The following is a 23,176-nucleotide window of genomic DNA, read 5'->3' on the forward strand; positions in this document are numbered from 1 at the left end:
ACCAGACATCAATAGTCCTCATAGATTCCCCAGGTGATTCCACACTGCGGTTTGAGAGCACGGCCTTACTCATAATTAATTTAATTACTAAAAATTAAAGAGAAGAATTAGAAGTTTATTCTGCCTATCCTGTACAGATTGTATTTCAGGATAACCAAATAACCCTATCCATTATTAGTTAAAAGATTTCTAAAATACACCAAAAGAGTTCCTGCTGAGAAATATAGAAGGAACAATGAAGTTAGAAAAATCACCAATTTGCATCCCCTCATGAAATGATTGAAGCAAAGATCGTCAGTGCATACAAAATCCTCTATGTTCTAAATACAGCTGCACATTAGAATCACTGTAGAAGTTTTTAAAAATCCTAATATTCAGACCACAGTTTAAGGCTGACTGAATCGGACTCTCTGTCATGGGACTCAGTCAGCTATGTAGTTTCTAAATCTGCGCCCACCCCAGATGATCGCAGTGCACAACCGAGGCTGAGAACCACTGCAGTAGGAGAAGGTTGATGGTGAACTTGAAGATCGAAAGAGCAGGCTGCCACCACTTGAATTGGCTGATTGATCTTAGCAACTGTGAAAGGTATGATATGCCATGATGTGAAGTACACAACGCCATCCATACAGTATTCGAATCACAAAAGTTTGACCAGAAAGCTTTCAGCTCTTTCTACTTACAAGAAATATTAGAAGATATATAAAAGGCACCATGAGAAACCCATGCATGTGGAGCATCCTATTGAGTTTATTGCTGTGGGTCCCTTGGTGAGCCAAGAAAATGAAAATGGGGGGATGGGGAGCCCCCTTTTAGATTTGAAGGACTTAGGTAACGATTACAATCAGTCAAACACAATCACTGAATTTTATTTCAGCCTAACTAGTACAGGCCAACTGAAGAAGGATATTTGTAAGGCATCAGGAAAATTTGAATATGAACTCATTATATGGCATTAGGAATAATTGTAGTTTTGTGAAGTCCTTATTTTGTAGAGCTACGTATAAAAGTGTTTAGAGTTTAAGGGATCTGATATAAGGGATCTGTTGGAAAATTCCTTTTGTACAACAAAATTCCTGTTGTGGCAGAAGAAAGGAAAAAAGATAATGGAGCATAGAAAGTATGGTATAATGTTGTAATTATTAAATCTGGGTAGTGGTTAATTATACTGTTCTCTCCACTTTTATATATGTCTGAAAACTAAAAAATTTAATATAAATTATCTAAACAAAGGGTTTGACTATTGGGGTCAAAATAGTACATCAGAGTGACATATGTTAAAGCCATACTCTAAAGGTTAGCCCTAGCATAAATGAAACTAACTGTGAGATAGTGAGATTCCCAGCCAGTGGATGTTATTGGTGTTTACACATAGTTGGGATTTTGTTTAGTGAATCCTTTTTGAGCAAAATTACCTGTAATGTGCTGGACATCAGCCTTTCTGCTCATTTAGAACTCTGTGTTTATCAATATGTGACTGCAGGTTCTAGGCAGTTTCACCATAAGCATCTTTGCCATGTTTTCAGACTATAACTAATAGGCTATGAGGCAGTTTTTCTGTAAAAGATAAAATCACAAAAAAATAACAGGAATGTTCATTTAGAAGGACATCCCGAAACATGAAAAATGATTAACAAAATTTTTTAAAACTTTATTGTGAAATACCAAATTATTTGAATGCATTCAAAATGTATAGATTTATGGCAATACTATACAAATAACTGATTTTATTTTTTATTTTGTGGATTATGCCCAACCACTTTGTCTTCAAAGTCTTTCACTCACAGTATTACACATTTTTTTTTCCTTGTTGATTCGTCTCCTTGTTCAGCATTGCACTTTTTCTGTTTTTGCTAAAATTCTTAAGAGAGGTCTCAGTTTCTGAACCCAGGTATGCGTATTTGTAACCGAGCTTTGTTCTGTAGTGTGAAAGCCTTCTCCACTGTAGTGTGTTCTTGGAGTATCGTCACATGTCTATTGATAGATTTCTCTAGTGTCTTATGGGAAATATGGGTTCAAAACTCTGCACCACTTTATAGGCCATTATGAGGGCTGAATTTTATGTAATATAAAAATGGGAGTAATACATCAATGGAGAATTGAAACCCAACTGCCAACCAGTTGATAAATCCAACAGCCTGTCAAACCAAATTGTCCATCAGTTATTTCTTTATCTTGTTCAGCAATGTTGCCGTACAGCCAATCAGTTAATGAGGTGAAAATGTCTGCAGTGAAGATGTCTGTAGCAGAGGTGCTCACAGTGGAACACTGGGCATGGTTTGTGGTGGCGACACATGGGCGGCGACCCCCAAGCAAGAATGTTAGCGTTTTGCTTAGCAAACACGTGTGTGAATGTTCCTAAGCTACTTACAAGTACTATGTCACCACCTCCCCCAAAGGCTTACATATATAGTGAGTTAGTACTTTGTATGAAAATCACATATCCAGTGTTAGCCTTGACCATTTTTATGTTTAATACAAACATGTCAAATAAATATTTAAGTTTTCTCATGCTTTTAGTGATATGTGAGGAAATATTCCATTAACTACCTAAAATAAAATAGAAATTGTCAAGTCTGAAGCCTGCTCCCTTCCATTGCCACCTCCTCGACGCACAGAGCCACTCCCTCAGCTCCTTGTTGCTGCTTTGGGAAGCATCTGACTCCAAACTTCATTCACGACTCTGCATTTAGCTTTATCTTGATAATAATTACAGAAAAATGATGATCCAGGAGGAGCGTATGGAAAAACCTAGTTTCAGAAGACCCATTCATTGCCTTTGGTGATGGGTATCATCCCTTACAAATTTCTGGGAGTATTTTTGTTTGTTTTTTAACAGAGAGACTCTATCTAATCTCTCCCTCTATCAAGTAGTCCCATTTCTGTATTTGGTAACATTTTTCCCCTAAAACAAATAAAATGCATCTTTGAAAAAACATTTTAGAGTGATTTTTGAGCACTTCTTTTCCGTAGACCACTGACTTCGTACATCACAGCGAATTCTTTATTCTTTTTTCAGCTTTCTCTATGGGAAGCAAGAGCCCTATAGCCTTTTTTGAACATCTACCTGTTAAACTCAGTGTTGGAAATGTTACATGTGTGATCCATATGTTTTCATCTTTATATTTCTAAACTCCTTGTTTTCCTAGTTTTCTTTTTACAGATTTAGAGTATAAATTTTTTGTGGTAAATATAACACCTGTATTTTAATTAGTACCCAGACTAAAAAATACTTAATAAACACTCATTTTAATGTGACTATTTGTGCAAATTCCTATTTTTTTTCTAAAAATTCTTTTTAACCATCTTGTATTCATGAAGAGAATTCAGGAATTTTTAAATATCTATGAACAAGAGATCTTACTGGTGATGTACAAAACTAAAATGCTTTTCAGATTTGTCATTGTAGAAATAAAGTTAAGTGGACGCTTAAACTACAAAATGGAATCCAGGCAGATAGCTTTTATAATGGATTTCAAGAGAGAGTAGTTGATGTTTAGGGCAAAGTTTAAAGTGAATAGAAGATAGTTCATTAATGGTTTCTATTTCCCAAGATTTTTCTTACTACATTTTCTAGATGAGTAAAAATTTTAAAGCCATTATCTTTTTAATATTTAAAAGATGGTGTAAGTATGCATGTGATCCAAGAACCTAGATACCCTCAGGAGAACCAGACTAGAAATAGTTCCAAGGAACATGGTCTTCTGCCCAGTCTCGTCTTTACTTCCATTAAAATCCAAATTTTACAGGATATTATATGTATATAGTAGTTTGTTTCTGAGTCAAAAAGCTCCAAGTGTCTGTACTATTTGTAAAATTATCAGTCAACATCCATCTATATCTTCTTTGGAGCAAGGAATGTTCTTATGGTTCATGTTTCTATAACTACTTATATTTTCACTCTGAAATGGTATTTCCTGATGAATTTGTTCCTTCCTGTAATAAGGTCACCTGCTATAGAAATGAACCTTGTTCATCAGGGAAGTTAGTGAAAAGAAGTCTTTTTGGGGTCATCATCCAGGTCCTCTTCTAAAATTTGGCCTAGAATTATACTTAGCCATTGAAGGCACTGGACTATTTCTCCAGCTCAGTGGAAAGTAGATGCCCTCCTAAGCCTACAGTCTTACAAGAAACAAAAGTCCCCTGGCCAAACAAGAAGTTGAGTCCCCGTAAGACAAAGTTTTCTACTCGTATTTTTCACAGTTTGTCCTTCTGAATATGAAGGCCTAACTTGACTCACAGGCCAGAGTTAGAAGAAATTGACATATTCAATTCCAGGAGAATATCGTCTGCCTTAACGCTATATGCTGTTACCGTCCCAATAGTATTGCGGAACTCACAGTACACTACCTTTTAGACAAAGGCAAACCCCTAAACATCACAGCAACTCAGACAGTAACAAACAGGGAGAATCTAGCATAGAGTTACAGCAGGCTGGACTGTGAAAGATTAGTTACAGGGTTGTATTCTAAAAATCTTCCTGATCTCTAGGTTCCTGTTACCATGGTGATTTTACATACTGTATGGACCTCCATCATTCCATAGAGCATAAATAGTAAGGCACACTGATTACAAAGGAATTTTAATAATTTCACATTCTTTAGAAAGGCCTTAGACTTTTTACTGAGCATATTTTTATGCACACTGGTATTTATTTGGGAGATACATCACAGAAAAGGTAAAATAATTCACTTTTTATTTCATCTTTTACTATGAGCTTAATGGGGTGGATAATATACCACATTTCAATCACTCTCCACATTATTGCCTACTAATATTTTTTTAGCAGCATCCTTCTCTTTTTTCTAATTAATTGCCTGTTTTGTGTGTGTGTGATACTGGGGCACGCAGATGAAATGTTACTGGTAAGGACCATGCTTCCCATAATCTCCCAGTCTTAAATATAGATGGAGATTGTTTCATTCTACCTTGAAGCTTATTCAAGTTCTGTATTTTCAAATAGGAATTTTTATGGAAGATACTAATTTGATGTTTGAAAATGCCCCATAGTATCTTCCTGGTGTCCCAGAAAACATGTTTGTGACTTTTTTTTTAAAGTAACACATTTTCAGTACAAAGATGGAAGAAGTAGCATTCACATTCTGTTTGCCATTTTTATTCATAAAAGTGTCTCTCAACTTCATGTGCTGGTTGTGCTAAAGCACAACTTGCCAACTACTTAATCATAGGTTGCAGCATTGACCTTAATGTGATTAACCCTATCCTACAAGTCTCTGTCATTTCTCTGGTATATTTGACTAGTGTCTTCTTCCAGTCCCCATGATAGATCTTTTTAAAAGACATTAATTTAAAAGTAATATGCATAAATAATGCAAATTAATATTATGAGTCTTACCATACTACAATAAGGAATACTTTATTCAGTAATTAGGAAATGGGTCTTCTGTTTAACTGAGGTATGGTGGCTGTGTGTGTAAATATGTGTGTGTGGGTACGTGTAATTCATAAATTACAAGTTTTCACAGAAACAGCAAATAATAGTAAAACTTAAAAATAATTTAACTTCCTTACAATGACTCAGAAAAGATGTCCGTATCTTTTTGTCTTTGCAGCTATACATTATTATTAGGCTCTACCTAGAAGAAATGACTGAAGACCTTACTCATACATTAGAAATATTCATATTAAAAAAATGTCATTGGTCAACTTTTTTAAACTTTTTAACGTTTATATTTACTTAGATAGAGCACAAATTCTATACCCTGTTCTTTAAACCCAGTTATTTAGATGTTCAAATTGATTTGGGGGACATGGCAATTTAGTATTTTAGTGTTCTAGTTACCATCTCAGTGTCCTTTTTTGTCTTCTGTTCTCTGAGGCAGTGCATTTAAAAATGTGAAAAATGGGTAATAACATTTTGAATGTACATGGTTATATTTTGGGGGTAATTTTGTTTTGTTTTTGTATTTTGACACACTAATTCTGTCAAGTTTTATTATTAGGGTGAACAGTATGGAATCATGTGTCTCACAATTTGTGCTTGCTCTGTTTAAGATTATTTATATTAAATAGCTTCGCTTCAGGAAGAGTTTAAATGAGCACAATTGTTTGTCACATGGTTTGTGAGAAAATGTTCCACTGGGTGAAGAGATAAAGTTGCAGAAGTACAGATTTTTAGGGTGCCTCTTTCTTTTTACCTATTTAAATATTAACTCCTAATAGTTAAAATATAAAAAAGACATACACAGAACTCTATTGGGTTTTGGTTTCCATGGTGATAGTTTTTCAGATCCTGGCACTGCATGCCACCTAGTGTTTCTAAGACAAAGCTTTGATGTGTTGGCATCCCAGGTTTTATCTTACGCTAAAACTGAAGCAAAGAACTACCTAAATGCCTTCTTTTTTTAAAAAACAGTATGTCTTGCCATGTATGAGAAGCTTTTAAGCTACCACAATGGTGCATCCTTATCTATAGTTTGTTACTGTTTCATGTTTGATTTTGCAGAGTTCCATTCCTGGATGAAATAAAGGTGGACTGCTGCTGATCTCAGGCCAACTCTTGTATAGCTATTTCCACCCATCCAATACCCCATAAAAAAACTCTTATAGCCTAAGAAAACTATGTATTTCACTCAGTCCTTAATGAAACTCCTTCAAGAGTTGTTGTGTGAGAATGTTTAGAACTCTGGAAACTTGTAAAGAAGATGTAAAAATGAAGCACATTGCTCTCCAGTATTATCAGCCTGATAGAGACTTAGATCATGTTTCAACATGTACCAGGGAAACCATATACAATCTGTAAGCTTTACTGAAATTCTGAACTTTAGAATTCTGAACCTTTGCAGAACTCCAGAAGTATTACTGCCAAATGATAAATAAGGAGACAGGTTGTTAAAAACCTATATTAAGAATGTCATCGAATCTGTCTACAGGCTAAGAAGCAAAACCCTGGATTGAATTTGACATCAATTTAAAGGTTGAGAATGCAGTAGCATTCCCAGTTCTCCTGTAAACCTTGTATTCACTTTCCAGATCACTTGATCAGCAATGCCTGAAAGTTTTACTACGCTTTACCTAGGCAAGGTTTATTGAACGCAGTAAAACACCAGCATGATGCCAGGCTTTAATCGGCACTCAGTAAAGAGAAGCTGCTATTCTTCCTGGGAATTTGCTCAACAAATATTTACTGATCACCTACTAAGTGCTATGCACCTGTCCTAGACTCTGAGAACACAACAGTGAACACATCAGACGAAAGCTCCTGTTTACGTTGAGCTTGTATTCTAGTCAGAGAGATCATTGTAAGTGCTATAAATAAGGGATGAGCTGGCCCCTGTGGTAAGTGGACACCACTTAGGTATGTACTTCCTTTAGCAAGTTTTTCCTGAGCTCCTTTACCCCAGACACATGCTCACATGCACACACACCCCGTATCTCCTCATGCTGCACCCCGAGGGTATGGCCTATAATAAGGCCTTAACAGATAGGTGAAGGAAGACAGAACAGAAAGGAAACATGAGTGAAGGCATTGAAATCTCTGGGATTGTGTGTTGAACTAAGAATGTCGCTCAAACCTAATTTAAGTTTTTGACGTGAGAGAGAAGCAGCATTGCTGAAACAATGTTTGTCAGTAACATGAGGGGAATAAAGACTTGTGAAGTTTGAAGATACTAGAGAAAAGATATATTTGAAGGGAATTAGGAAACAGGTATGATCTACACCTAAATTTACAGCATAAAAAACAACTTGGAATGGGGAAGGATGAGATAAAGTGCTTTTTATTTTTTTAAGTTCAAGATTGACAGTTGAAAGTAAAACGAGGTAAAGGGAGAGACAGGTTTGGTTAGAGGAAACAACGACCAGGTTAGGCGCCTCTGTATTCATTTGGAGAAAACTAAAAGAATGAAATAAGCAAATGATAAAAAATTAAAATTTCCATTGTTTGCAACTCGGAAAACTCTATGTAAAGTCCCATTGATTTTAGATGACAGGAAATTGTCAACCTTCAGAGGTTTCCTCACCGAGCTCATAGTATGAACACCATGCTAGTTTTCATTTCAATAATTTGAGATATGGATGATCTTTTTAAAAATACTTGTCCACCGATCTTAGGGCCTCTTAATCCTCTTAGAAGAAGTCTTAGGAGAGGTGAATTTTCCAGAGGGGAACAAGGTCAGTTTTCAGCCTTTAACTTAATATAGTATAGATGTTAAGGTGGGGTGGCAAGCACAATGAACAACTTTCATGAACTTTAGCAAAATATATTAATAAGCTGAGTATATAGAATACTTTCATATAGAAAAGTCAAAATGATTGTGTAGGTGAAGGTGGAAACAGCCTGTATTAACCTATAGATTATAAAATCTCACTGACAAATATCTGAACCTTTCTTTAGCAAGTCTTTATGTAATATTGTCATTAGATTTAGCTGATTAAATTTATCTTCTTACAGATGTGCCAAATACTGGTGTGAACAAACCTAGAGTTTCTGACGCTGTCCATCCCAACAACTATCTCATCAGGACAGAGCCAGAACAAGGAACCCTCTATTCACCAGAGCAGACATCTCTCCATGAAAGTGAGGGTCTGTTGTATTATCTTTTAAGTACTGGACTTGCTTTTAATATTTTCTTTTTGAAAATGAGCATCAGAAATGTAAAATAAAGACATTTTCCTGCTGGTTTTATTCCTGCAGGATCATTTGGTAACTCAAGAAGTTCAACACAGATGAATTCTTATTCCGACAGTGGATACCAGGAAGCAGGGAGTTTCCACAACAGCCAGAACTTAAGTAAAACAGATAATAGACCACAGCCTTCACTCATAGGACCAGCTAATAACCATTTGGTGAGGAATTCAAGAGCTGAAGGACAAACACTGGTTCAGGTAAGCCAAACACATTAAGATCCTTCTAAAGAAATAGCCTCCTAATGGAATATCTAAGTATTCCATATTAAGAGTAAAACCAATACATACAATTTTCAATTTATAGAAGGAATGAGGTGACAAGATCATTTTACACTAAACAAGTCTATCATGGTAGCAGTTTTTAAACATGAACCTAAAGATATATTAGTTTCTGTTAATTAGCTCCTGTGGATAATTCTGGTAAATCCCTGGCAAGAGAGTAATTTTTCTGGAAGCAGCAAGTTTGGCATGAGGGGAGGAGCCCAGGCATTGTGTGAGAGAACTGGGTGGAATGTTCTAGTCCCTCAGGGGTGTGAGTTCCTAAAAATACTAAAGCTAAATATGCTAGAAAGAGTCCTAGAAGGCAGAGCTCTGTTCTCACACCTGCAGAAAATGGGATTGCCCTTTCTAACCAGAGTTTTTGCTTTCATTATTGGAATTGTTCCCTGAAAACATGTTTCTCTCCTTTGCTAGAATTATAGGTATGACTGCCTATAAAAAGTTATTGTATAGAAGCATAACCATTCTTTTAAGTTAGGGTTTTCTAACTTGATCGTCAAAAATAGTAATAGTAGTGCACATGTATGTATTTATAAAAGCTCCTTAACTTTTCACTTATTGCCACTTAATTCACAAGTCCACCAGCATATGCCACAATAAATGGAAGCAGTTGAGGAGTCCTGAGTGGCAGTAACCAGTGAGGAGGACCACCTGTCCAAGTGTCCCAGTGTTTCTCTGGAGCCAAAAAAATGGCAAGATGATCAGAATAGTTAGGCAAATGCTAATCTTATCATGCCACACAGGAAGCCTGCAAGACAGCAGGGGGCCCAGGCCCCAAATGCTAAAGGAGAAACACAAGACAGCTTTGACACTTCAGCTCAGCAATTTAGGGGAAGTTTTTAAGTAATGAGAAACACTTCTATATTAAAACAAACACAAACATAGTGCATGAATTTTTAAGCTAAAAAAGGAAACCTTGTGCCTGTAGCAAGCTACTCTAAGCTACACCCCTAGTCCTCAAATTATACGTTTACTCCTATGCTGTGAGGGCTGTTTTGAAGAACAGGTTTGAGAAACCAGACTAAATGCTTACTTACAAGAATTTTTCAGCTTAGGTGAATTTCTGTGTCAGCTAGTCTGAAATCACACTTTTGAATAATAAGTATTTTAACTATGGAATTTTCTTTTTTCCCTAAAAGTGGTCATGCTTTTTTTTTTTTTAATTTACAGTCAGTTAATTTTGTTCCTATGGCTGAAGAATTAGGTTGTGAGGGAGTCTCTAAAACTTAAAATCTGCATGTAGTCTGGGCATCCCCTTTTCTAGCTATCTGGGCCAAGTGTCATCTTATTTTGGTAGTTCACAGCTCAGATGGGGGATTTTCTGTACTTATTTTTGCATTATTAGTAAACCCAAGTACAGATTTAAATTTTCCAGCTGTCTACTAATTTTTCAACCCCCTCTTTTTTTGGTTTGTTGTTTATTTACAATCCCCTTCCCTCCCCAGATCATCTCTCCGTGGCTCTTGCCTTCCCAGAATTGATGAATGTGAGCAGAGGTCTTAGAGCAGGTGTTTCAGCATTCCAGTTGCTTAAGACAGCTGGAGATAAAGCACACATCTTATGACATCTAAGAGTTTACGAAGTCTTTATCTTATCATTGTTTCTTATCATTGTTTCCTCGCTTATTGCCCCAAGTCAAAGTGAAAGGCTACTGATGACAGCTGTATTCTAACAATCACTAAGAGAGACAGAGCAACCTGTCCTGGGCTTGGAACCCAGTGCCTACGTGTCTGTTTCCCACGCCTGTTCCCCTCAGTCCTGTGCCCCAGTCCAGCCACCATTCTTCACTGTTGCACAGCATCAAGAAAGGATTCTGAAACCCAGTGTTCACAGGAGTCTGTAGATTCATAGAAGGACCAGCCATGGCAGGAATATTCTTCATTTCCCATGTGGTCTGAAGCCACACTTGAGCTAAAAGAAGAGAGAAATTTGGCTAGAGCATCTGTGCAACCAAGCTATCCTTTGAGAGTAAATCATAGAGTGTCAGACCCCAGGCCCTATCCCAACATTAATTCATTCCACATTGAAAGGACATATTTCTTTTGTTTAAAGAGGCTAGCCCTTAAAGACTAAACATTATTGATTGCCCTCTAGATATATTAGGTTGATGTATTCAAAACAATTTTGATATTTCATACAAAAACACCATCTCGGTCAAGCTTTGACTCACAGGGAGCGAGATAAGTTCATTGCCTTGGTACTCTTCACACTTGCAATACAGTATTTTATGTGTTGTGAGAAATACATAGGTGAGAGCATAAAGATGTAAAGATAAAAAAGTATTAAATGTCTTCAGTTTTCTCTTTACTGGTTGATTTTAGTATTCTGTCAGGGGAAAGGTGGAGATTAAACCCACCTCAAAAAAAAATGTAGAACATAAGAAGGAAAAATTAAGATCCAGCTCTAAAGCACAAAAAGGGGGAGCAACTTAGCCTTTTCGAATAGTGAATTCACGTTCTGTAGTGAGCTATGTGCATTTTTTTTTTTAATGTAATGACAGTGGACGCAAAACCCTGGATAAACCCATTCTCTTTTCTCCCCCCTTTCATCAGCCATCAGTAGCCAATCGGGCCATGAGAAGAGTTAGTTCAGTTCCATCTAGAGCACAGTCTCCTTCTTATGTTATCAGCACAGGCGTGTCTCCTTCAAGGGGGTCACTGAGACCTTCTCTGGGTAGTGGATTTGGCTCTCCGTCAGTGTCCGACTCCCGACCGCTGAACCCCAGCGCCTACGTGTCCACCACGTTACCTGCTCAGCGCGCAGCCTCGCCCTGCTCCGCGCAGAGACCCGCCTCCCCGACAGCTGTGCGTCGGATCGGGTCAGTCACCTCCCGGCAGACCTCCAATCCCAACGGACCAGCCCCTCAGTACCAAACCACCGCCAGAGTGGGGTCCCCGCTGACGCTAACAGACGCACAGACTCGAGTAGCTTCCCCATCCCAAGGCCAGGTGGGGTCCTCGTCCCCCAAACGCTCAGGGATGGCTGCCGTACCACAGCATCTGGGACCTCCCCTGCAGAGGACTGTTCATGACATGGAACAATTCGGACAACAGCAGTATGATATTTATGAGAGGATGGTTCCACCTCGGCCGGACAGCCTGACAGGTGAGTACAAGCTGGCAATGACGCGTAACACCCAGGGATTCGGAAGTCTTCGTGTGGTCATGGATGAAACAGCAGCATAATGTGGAAAAAGTGCATTCACGTTTTGTCTCCAAATGTACACTACACCCTTTAGGCTGACATGACTTTCAGCTCTGTAATTCCTAATGCATGAAATTATATATATATCTTTATGTTTGTATCACTAGAACTCTTTTGAAATGAATACATTTTCCCCCTCACAATATTAAGGCATAAAAGGTACTTTTTTGCATTTTAGAAGAATTGGTTGGAATTCTAAGCTGTTGGCTTTTTTTTTAATGAGAGATTTTTCACCAGCCAGGCTTACCCACAAGCAGACCCTGAGTCATGTTAAAAGATAGTATCAGAATATCTGTCTAAATATTTAAATTTTTTAAAGAAATGCTTTAATAGTGTAGACTAGAAGAATCTGGATATTCTTACCTGCTGCCTTAATTTTAGCATCCCAGTGGGAAATGTACAAAAGCTCTTCAGAATTACCTTCAAATGCCTCTTGGATTGAATCAGGAGCACACAGCCAGGTCCCAGGTATTACAGCCATTTCTTTCAGTCTGTTGTCACTGAGAATTTCCTACATAATTTATGGATATTGTTTTTTTTTATTAAAATGAAATTTATCTTTAGTGTTTTGAAGTATATTTTTTAAGTAATATATAATGGTAAAAATAATAAAACCTATACAAGAAAATATGAAATGAGAAGTAAAAGTCTCAGGCTCTTTTTTACTCACCCAGTTGTACTCACCAATTTATGTATCTTCAAGAATGTTTGTTTATATATATAATTGTATATATTACATACAAATTGTAAACATTGTATCTTCTTTTATACTTATGGGATTCTATCATATAAATCTTTTTTTTAATATGTCTTATAGTCCCAATTCATTCTCTCAATAGATAACTAGGACTCCATTTTTATAGATGTATTATAATTCCCTGTTAATGGACATTTAGGTTGTTTTTCATTTTAGCTTTTAGAGACAACTATGCCATGTATATTGTTTTACCTGCATATATGCACATACTTTGCACATACATCCTAAGATAACTGTGGAACCCATTTCTTGAAGTAGAATTGCAGGATCAAAGTAGTGTGTATTTGTTCTTAAAAAAGAAAAAGAAAAAATTACCGTCAAATTGCCCTCTCGGAAGGTTGCACAGATCTATATTTCCACCAGTAGCTTGAGTTGTGCCTGTTCTCCTACATCTTCTCTCGCACTGCATACTGTCAGAGTGTTGCACCTTTCCCAGTGGTAAGTAGGAAGCTGCACCTCATTGTTTTAAATGTCCTTTATTGAGTTGTGACAGATGTTGAAGATTTCACGTTTATCAGCCATTTTATTTCTTATTTGCAAACCCCAAGTTCAGGTCTTTAATTTATCTTCATAATTTGTGAAAGCTTTTTGTACTTGAAATAAATTCACCTCTTGTAACATATATCTCAAGTGAAGTATTTTTCCCATTTTGGAATTTGTCTTTTGATTTTGTTTTTGGTATTTCTTACGGAAGTTTTTTAGTACTTCTGTATAGTAAAATAATTATCCTTTCCTTATGACTTCTGGGAAAGATAAAGCCTTTTTGAGATTTCCTAATTGAGTAATATTGCATGAAGAATTAATGTTGAACTTAATTTTGAGCTCAAAGAAACTCCTACTGGAGAAACGACCTCTTTTTCATTCAGCCATCAGAGGAATGTACTTGGCTTAGGTATTTTCAAGCATGCTCCTGAAAAGTGTGTGGCAAATTGAGGTAGGAATCATTTATGAAATTCTGTCTCCCAAGGAAACTTAAAAGATAAATAGTTCTGAGGATTTCTGTATTCCCCTCTGTGTACGTATGGAATAGCTGTGCAGAGATCTGTGTTTGCAGTAGGTGAAGTGGAAACCTAGGAAGGAAGTGAGCACGTGAATTACGGTCTCCATGCTTAACCCTGAGAGGGATGGTCCCCTTCAGCTTAGAAAACCTGCTTCTCTGACAGTGCAGATGAAATTGGACTTTTTGTTTCAAAAAAATAATTATACCTAGGCTGTCACAGATTTTTTTTGTTTGTTTCCTTGAATACTACAGTCTTCAAAAGAAGCAAAGGGTTTCTATAAAAATGTTGTAGAGAAGCTTTGTTTCCCATCAACTACCTATCCACTCACTCTGTATGTGGATCCTAATCTGTGAATTTCTTTCTTTTATTACTCGTCAGAAAGTGGTGTCATTATATTTGCTATGGTGCTTAATTTCAAAGGATTAATGACCTGCTAATTGATGAGCCTGAAGCAATATTTTGTAATAGATTCAGACAGACACTTGGATATTTGGTGATCCTAATTTAAATGATACAGTACATGTAATTACTTACTATAACACAAAAATATGTCACCCTAAAATATTCACTTCAGTGTAATCATAACATGTCAAGAAAAGTTTTGAGAATACAAAAAAATCCATATTTGGAAGAAATTTATATTTGTTTCCAATATCTTAAATATAAAGGTTTTAAATTGCTGGGAATATATCACTGTAATAGGTGAGCCAATGCATGTTTGTGAAGTTGCAAAGAGAAACTATTGGTTAGATAAATGATATTATGGATATATTAATAAATAATAGTATTTTTCATTATTTGGAGGGGGAGGTAAGGTTATTAAAACAATCTGTGGGGGAAATTATTTATAATATAAATTATAAAAACATAATTACTTATATTCCAGTTTAATAGATACTAAGTTATAGTGGGCTTTCTACAAATAATAATTTTACTTAAGCTGTAGAGGCTATGTGATTTTGTAGTTTTTTAAATGTTAATCTGCAGGACTGAATTTTGTTTGTTTTCTTGCATGAGCAGGTAAACAAAAAGAGTAACTTTTTCACAAATTAAAAGATTTCTAATATCAAGAAAGTTATTTCCCATTATAGTCTGTCACATATACTAATTTCATCTCACTGATAATCCTATAGCAAGTAAATATTTACTGGATACTTTTTGTAGTTCTAAGATGTAAGCTCATTTGGTTATCTTTCCCATGAAATTAGATTAACTGATTACAGAAGTTTTAAGGTTGCCTGGATTCCAGTGAAGAATCCAACCAGATCCTTGCACAGTGAGAATACAACATACTGTTATGACACAGAATCCTTTGTTCCTATTTCACATCACCGTGGGATGGTGGGGCCGGAGCAACTCAGCAGACCTCAGAAGCACCCAAAATTGTTTGGCTTGCCTGTGCCCAAGTGTGGGTGATTTTCAGCATCTCACTGTGAATCAAGAGTGTTGGTGGCTCTCCTGGGTGTTAAAATAGCACCTGGTATTAATAAGATTACCAAAGACTAGGTTCAGTTACCTGCCTGCTTTATATCACCATTAACAAATCAAGTACCTGCACTTTTGTTCATGGACTCCATAAGAAATGGAGCTTATACTCTGCTAAGAAGGAGAAATCTGCCAGTGAATGAAAAGCTGAAATCCTTAAATGAGAACTTTACAGGAACAGTCATAATAATCGTTTTTATTTAGAGTTACATCAGCTTCCATGGAGCCTTGATGGGCTAACCTTGCTCTGTAAGTTTACATTTGTGGAGAGCTCTGCCCAGTTAAAAGCCTCTCACACCACTTCCCACAGATCCTTGAGGGACAGCGTATCCAGTGCTGGGTGTGCAATGACAGAACACTGACCTGGGGTTTCCTCTCAGCCCTACCAGGAAGTAGCTCACTGAAGGGCAGGAATCACATTTCCTTTTGTGCTCTCAGTTTCCTCAATTTTGAAATGAAAAGGTTTTTTCAATAATCTCTCATTTACAAGATTGTTTAAACCTGTGATCGTCATTTTAGTAAGTGAGGAACCCAGTAGCTAAAACCCGCTTTGGTACATTTAGTGTCACATTGCTGTCCAGGGTAGGTAATAATCATTCATTTTAGAAGCTTTATGTAGTAACTTTCTTGCCACTCCTCACAAAGCAACATATAATTATCACTCACATCCAGGCCTGTTTGCTTTTAGTTGCAATATGATTAACTGAGCTAACAGGATGTGAATAATCCTATCTTTATGTCATTAGTTACTGCATTAATTATTTGCAGTCTTTTTAAGAGCAAATATGTGCCGACTAACTTCAGATATATTTGTGCTTCTCTTGCTCATATTTGGAATTCTTACCAAGAATTCGTTGATATTCTTACCAAGTGACAAGATTCACTTCCTAATGATGACAAATCACAAACTCCTGAACATCATAATACAGAATATACTAACTCACTTTTAAAGAAAATAAAATTGGGGGGTTTGAAATCTACTTTTTTATCATGATCCCCATGTGTAAACATTAGTTATTAGCAATTTGAATGAAAGATTTCAAATGATTTAATATTAATGTACTGACTTTATACTTTTCCTTTATACTAGAAAGAAAGTAAACAAGAATCTGGTATGCGCATTTCTGAAAAACAACTGTCTATTTAAAAAAAAGTGGAAAAGAGAAAATAGAGTAATAACAGATACTAAAAGAGTACTTTTAATACCTGTAAACATTATTAGCTCACTGATAGTATTTCATATTTTGTAACATAAAATTTCATGTTTTCTTTTAAAAATGATTGATGAATTAATTGAGAGACATATTTCAAAAACAGTTCTTGAACCCCAGCCTTTACTGTTTGTACAGGCGTTGTCTTAGATGTTGGGATTAAAGAGGTGTGGGACATGGTGGGCCGTACCCCCAAAGAGCTGATTGTCCACTCGGTAGGATGGGGTAGTTCTGCAGGGCAGGGAAAGGGAACATCATGACCACTGTTTGTATGTGTCTAACAATGAAAACTGCAGAATAGTAGAAGAGGGCATTCTCTTTTTGGTCACTCTGATAAAATAGCTTGCTGTCAATTTCAGAGTATCAAACCATTTAATAATTTCTGATTATTTTTCTTAGAAACTTTAATTTTATCTTGCCACTTTTAGAGATACCTTGCCACAAACCTTTAGAGAGAAGGTTTTGCTCTAAAAATGTGTGTATGTCCTTTTCCTATCTGGCATCCCTCTTTTGTACAACTCAGTAGGTTCAGTGTTTAGACTTAATGGTTGATCTTACTGGTTAAGAGCTGCATTAGGGTTTTCAACCTCGCGACAATTTTCTCAACTTCTTAATGATGTGATTTGCCGGCCTCTAGGCTTACGGAGTTCCTATGCTAGTCAGCACAGCCAGCTTGGACAGGACCTTCGCTCAGCTGTGTCTCCTGACTTGCACATCACTCCTATATATGAGGGAAGGACCTACTACAGCCCAGTGTACCGCAGCCCAAACCATGGAACCGTGGAGCTCCAAGGATCGCAGACAGCGTTGTATCACCCAGGCTCAGGTGGGCGTCAGCGCTGTTTAGCTGGTTCCCCGATTTCACGGGCCCAGGAGTAGAAAGATTTTATTTACATTGGCTTCCCTGTTAGAATGAACTCATGTTGCCCATTTGGCTGTCAGCTAAGCAGCTCTGACAGCAGATCAATAAACAGTAAAACAGAAGTTCATTTGTACCTATTTTTAGGTGATATATTTTTACCTTATTTCAGTCTAATCAATGAACATAGTGATTGTACTGTTAATTCACAAATAAGTTTGTAGAGCTATAAATCTGATTCCCTTCCACTTAAAAGCATATCAGATATAGAAAAGAAAGCCTTTGTTGGAATATTTCTTTGTAATTTTTGAAAATTGAAGATCTCTACATGAGTTACTTGGCTATCTTTGATTTAGCTAGTATGTACCCCAAATGTATTTGATATTACTCTTTTCTAGATACTGGGTTTCCTTTGAATGCTACATGCAGACTGAAATAAGTGTTCCTTATGATACATTCAATCTGGGACAGAATGCAGTAACATCACGTCTATGCACCCCCACCCTCACACTCACGCCACTCTGGAGTGGCTGAGAGAGCGGAAAAGCTGCAGCCTATGGTCTTGTGAGCTGCCAGATTGTGCTGTATGTCTGGCTCACAGAGTCTCAAAAGGCTCCTTCTTTAAACAACAAAAATAAAAGTACCACAGATTTATTAACATGTCCACAAATGAACTCCAGGTAGCAGTGATTACCCTAGGCATAGCTCTAGGAGGCACACCTCCCAAAACTCCAGGAAGGAGAAGATTGTATTTGAATTGGTTCTTTGCCAAAAACTGACAGTTTGCTCCCCGTCTGATTTTTCTTCCCATAGAATGTACCAATTTTAAATAGATATTAGTGCAGAACTAGTTCACTTGTTATGTTCCTTAAATTGAGAAATTTCTGTAATAGGATTAAGAAATAAATAATGTTAAAGTCTTTGAATTGAAGGAAGAATGTGTATATAGTCATTGGAGAGAGATAACTAATACAATCATCAGGACAGAAATGTTAAATACAGTATATTATACCATTGTACATAAGCACCATGAAATAATTTAAGGAAGTAGCTATAGGAGAATTTGAAATGTCAGTCTTCTTTCCTGTGAAGTGAATTTTCCAAGGGTATCAGAATCCACAGGTCTATAAATAAAAATAAATAAAATGTGTATCATAAATACACATATATGTACATACATAAATACATGTTTGTAAATATAAATAAAATGTATATCCATAAATAAAGTGCACATCAAAATAAGTAACCTGAGTTCAAAGTTTGGTGGTTTCAGTTATATACAAATTTGAATAAATATCTTATTTTTTATTATTAAAAATGAAATTGTGAAATTTTGCTACTAGTTTCTTTTCCTGTATTTCTCTTGCCATTTTGTTACTGAATCTTAATAAACATATTAAGACCTATTATGTAAGCAAATTTATATAGTTTTATTGCTTTTCCTGCCAATAAAATTGACATAAACATTGTGTATATTAAAAACATAAGTGCCTTTTTTAGCACCAGTGACCAAGATTGGTAAAATCTACAAGTAAGCAATTTATGTAATTGTTAAAAACTGTAATCCTTCTTAAAGTTAAAAATGTTTTTACTTTGAAAAATACTACTTCATGGAGAACAAACTACTCTTTTTTAAAATGTTGACTTTGTAGTTGGTGTTGGAAATCTGCAAAGGACATCCAGCCAACGAAGTACCCTTACATACCAAAGAAATAATTACGCTCTGAACACAACAGCTACCTACGCAGAGCCCTACAGGCCAATACAATACCGAGTCCAGGAGTGCAATTACAACAGGCTACAGCACGCAGCACCGGCTGACGATGGCACCACAAGGTCCCCGTCAATAGACAGCATTCAGAAAGACCCCAGGCAAGTACCGGTTATGAGTCTCTGAAATGCTACAGTGCCGCATGAGACAGCCAGTTCCTTCTTTCTGAATTTTTGTGGGTTGCTCAGTCTATTATAATATCAGTACCTCCTTATCTCTAACCTTTACAGTTGTATTCCCCACACTGTAGGTCATTGAGGTTAATTTCATCCTAAAGACAGATTCCTTCTTTCAGTGCTGCAGCAGTAAGGTAGAGAATGCACAAATACGTCTGAATATCTGCAGAATTCATCACTGAATTACTTCACCGGGGCAGCTATCTGGGATAGCCTCTTAGTCTGTAATACACAAAATATTTAAAGGATCATTATACCCCTTTTCCTTTATCCTGGCTGAATTTCCATATTTATGCTTCAAAAAGTGCATATGGTTGCTTTAAACTAGGAAAGACCAGTGTTGTGCACATTTTTTTTAATCGTATTGGTCAATGCCATATTGTGCTTTTATTAAACTAGATCCTTTGAAAAGCTTTCCACTATTTAGGAGAAATTCATTTACAAGGAATTCTTCTATTTCATAAGCAAAAAACACTTGGCAAATAATAGATGCTTCCTTCTTTTAATTTTATTTGGCCATGTAGAAAACATGTTTTAATAACTATGAGTCATTTAGTGCTGGTTTGATTCTGAAAAAGTGACCTCACCTTTAATTAAAACCACTTAAAATATTTAGAAATATTTTAATTAATATTAAGAAACTAAAAGAATTTTAATTTGAGTGAAATTATTACTACATTTTAAGCAGCTTGAGTGTTATTTTAAGGCATTTATTAAGATTTCATTCATTCTTCACCCACATGTAGTTGGTTTACTGAAAAATTGTTATAATTATGAATTCATTTTTAGCAACTTAATAATTCATTCTAGTGAATGTGAATTAAAAGCATGAGTGAGGTTTTGGCCATTAAAACCAACTGAAGTTGTTTAGAGTTGAATGGGAAGCCCACTGTTTCACTAAAACCACTCTACCAATTTACTCTTTTGCCTAAAATTCTTACAGAGTACATATATATATATATACACACACACACACACACATTGGGTTCTGCTACTGCTGTTTGCCACCTTTTTGTCATTTTAAGGATTTAAAAAAATAATTTTTCTTATAGTATATCCAGTATATTTAAGTCAGAAATACTTTTACATGATTTCATTTTCTTAAATTCTCAAAATGACAAAAGACTAGGATATACCAGTAGATGCAGAAATTCTCAAAAGGGTTTTGAATTGTAGGTAATGTAGACCATACCTCAGCTGAACCTGCAGAGAAAAGAATAGCTTCTCCAGAAAGGCACTGAAGTGTGATTAGAGCTTTTGAGTTTAATACGTGTCCCTGGAGATTTCAGTTTTGACCTCTGATATGAGTTGGTTCACTATAAACAAGGATTTCATATATAATAGTATACTTTAGCTATTCATAGGATGATAATTTCATAGTCTAATGCATAAAACTGTTATGGCTAGCTTTGATTATGTGAAACTTTACTGATAATGTATTTTGTAAGATGAATAAATGATTATCTTATAATAATAGGTGTGTTTATTCTAGCTGCATCTGGAATCTAGATGAATTTGAAGTTTGACTATTCAAACCAAAATAAAAAATTCACAACTCACATTTAATTTTTAGTTTTGAAAATGGCAGCTTTAATATTTTATTCACTTTTCAGCCTCCTTTCTTTATCATTAATGCCACATTATAATTAGCCTGAAAAATTCCCTATCAGAGTAAAGAAGTTACTAATATTTTCTAGATAAAAAGAAATCTTTGAGGCTTTTTAAATATCTAGTTTGGAAGCAAAATTTATAAACACTGTAAATCCTGCGCCTAAAAGTAGTAACACAATACTTTCTGTGGAAAGTGACAGTGACTTAAGAATGGCAGCATTCGTAGTGCTCCTTCTGAGCAGGTCCTACCTAACTTGTGATGTTCAACAGAGTGATTCTGTTTACTGTCCCTTTGACCTTTAGTTATTTTTAAATATTTCACTTCTACATACATAATAAAGCCCATAATATAGTATTATTTTTTACTATAGTGAATTGTACTTTAAAGAAATTGAGAATTCTAAAAGATGGTCTTTATATACACCTACATGTTTACTATTTATAGTTCTCATACTATCTTCCTATAAATTCAAGTTTCCACCTTGACTCATCTCTTTTCAGCCTAAAAATTTCTTTTAGCCTCTCTTGTGTTGCATGTCTGCTGGCAAAAATTCTCTCGGCTTTTTCAGAAAATGTTTTGATTTCACTCTATTTTTAAAGGATATTTTGACTAGATATAAAATTTAGGACTGACAGGTACAGATTTTTTTTCTTTCAGTACTTGAAAAGATGGTATTCATTGTCTTCAGACCTCCGTTGTTTCTGATGAGAAATCAGACACCATTTGTATCGTTCTTCTGATTGTGTATCTTCTCTCTGGTTGCCTTTCAGATTTTTCTCTTTATTTTTGACATTCAGCAGTTTACTTTGACAGGCCTAGGTATAGTTTTCTTTACATGTAGCCGGCATGGGATTCACTGAGATTCTTTGAGTGTCGCTTGATGATTTTTACCAAAATTGGGACATTTTCAACCATTGTGTCTTTAAATATTTTTTTTCTGCCATAAACTCACTCTTCTCTCCTGAGATAACTTGGCATTAACTCACAGGTTACTAAAGCACTGTTCTTGTATTAAAATCTTCTTTCTCTATTCCTCAGAGTGCATATTTTTTATTGAGCTGTCTTCAGATTTACTGTCCTTTCTTGTACAGTGTCCAGTCTGTTTTGCTCACCCAGTGAATATTGTTTACTTTCAGATGCTTGAATTTGGTACTTTTATAGATTCCATGTTTCTGATAGCATTCCCATTGGTGTACTCCTTACATACATCTTTTCCTTTACATCAGTGAACACATTTATAAAAACCATTCCAAGCCCTCCTCTCATAATTCCAATATCTGTGTTTTCTCTGGGTCTGTTTCTGTTGTTTGTTTCTTTGTTTTTAATTTCTATCTTTGCACGTCACTCTACTTATGCCTAGCTATTTAAAATTATATGCTAACTGTTGTTATATACTACCTTGTATATACTGAATTATGTTGTCTCCTGTTAGGTTCCAAGTTTTGTTGTCGCAGGTAACTAAATTACTAACAGATGCTTTTGATTCTGTCAAGACTAGTTTTGTTCTGTGTTAATATGGGTATATTTCCAATTTGTCTTACTCCTAGCATATGGCCCTTATTCTGTGGCATAGTTCTTGCTCCGAAACATGGCCTTTGTACAGACAAAATTTTGAGTTAGTTGTTATTAAGGTCTGCACTCTGGCTGGACTAGAAGTCCAGCATCCCCTGGCATATGCTGAGCTCTCAGTTCTGCACAGCCACTCCACTGTATGTGCCCTGCATATGCACAGCCTAGCACTCAACTAAGAACTTGTGAGTAGTCCTGCAGCCTTGTAGAATCTCCTCTGCATCACTCCCTCCTCTCCAATACCCTGCCCCACAAATTCTGACCACTTTGGCAACCCCAAGTTCTACTCTCCCTCTCAGCCCACTAAGTCCATCGTTGCGGTGCTTCATGGGCTCAGCTTCCTGTGCCATGGTCCAGAAAGTGCCCTGAGGCAGAAAACCAGGTGGATATCGGGTTCTTAGGGTAGTTCCCTTCTCTCAAGGATTAAATTCTTATGTTACCTGCTGTCCAGGGCCTGAAAACAGTTAGTTTCCTCATACAGTTAGTCCGTTCATCATAGAAAGGCAAACAAAGTCCAGTACCAGTTACTCCATCATGGCTGAAAACAGGAGTCTGGGTTTAGGCTTTAATGAAGCAAATCCTGGTAGGCATTGATGTCATCTG

At 36.2% G+C, this 23,176-nt stretch overlaps 1 protein-coding gene across 18 annotated transcripts in view; it reads left to right on the forward strand.

Moving 5' to 3' along the window:
- PKP4 (plakophilin 4) overlaps positions 1-23,176 on the forward strand; it is a 222,016-nt gene that overhangs the window by 157,585 nt on the left and 41,255 nt on the right. For 14 of the 18 annotated variants that reach the window (XM_073241495.1, XM_073241494.1, XM_073241509.1 and 11 more), the window contains 5 exons: positions 8,414-8,545; positions 8,657-8,847; positions 11,481-12,033; positions 17,224-17,412; positions 19,098-19,321. In XM_073241495.1, the coding sequence (XP_073097596.1) occupies positions 8,414-8,545; positions 8,657-8,847; positions 11,481-12,033; positions 17,224-17,412; positions 19,098-19,321 (1,289 nt within the window). Of the gene's footprint in view, positions 1-462; positions 589-8,413; positions 8,546-8,656; positions 8,848-11,480; positions 12,034-17,223; positions 17,413-19,097; positions 19,322-23,176 lie in introns of those variants that run through there. The other 4 variants (XM_073241499.1, XM_073241501.1, XM_073241506.1 and 1 more) reach the window with 2 other exon arrangements.

This window comes from Manis javanica, chromosome 7, assembly GCF_040802235.1.
Source record: "Manis javanica isolate MJ-LG chromosome 7, MJ_LKY, whole genome shotgun sequence".
In the NCBI taxonomy this organism is placed as follows: domain Eukaryota; kingdom Metazoa; phylum Chordata; class Mammalia; order Pholidota; family Manidae; genus Manis; species Manis javanica.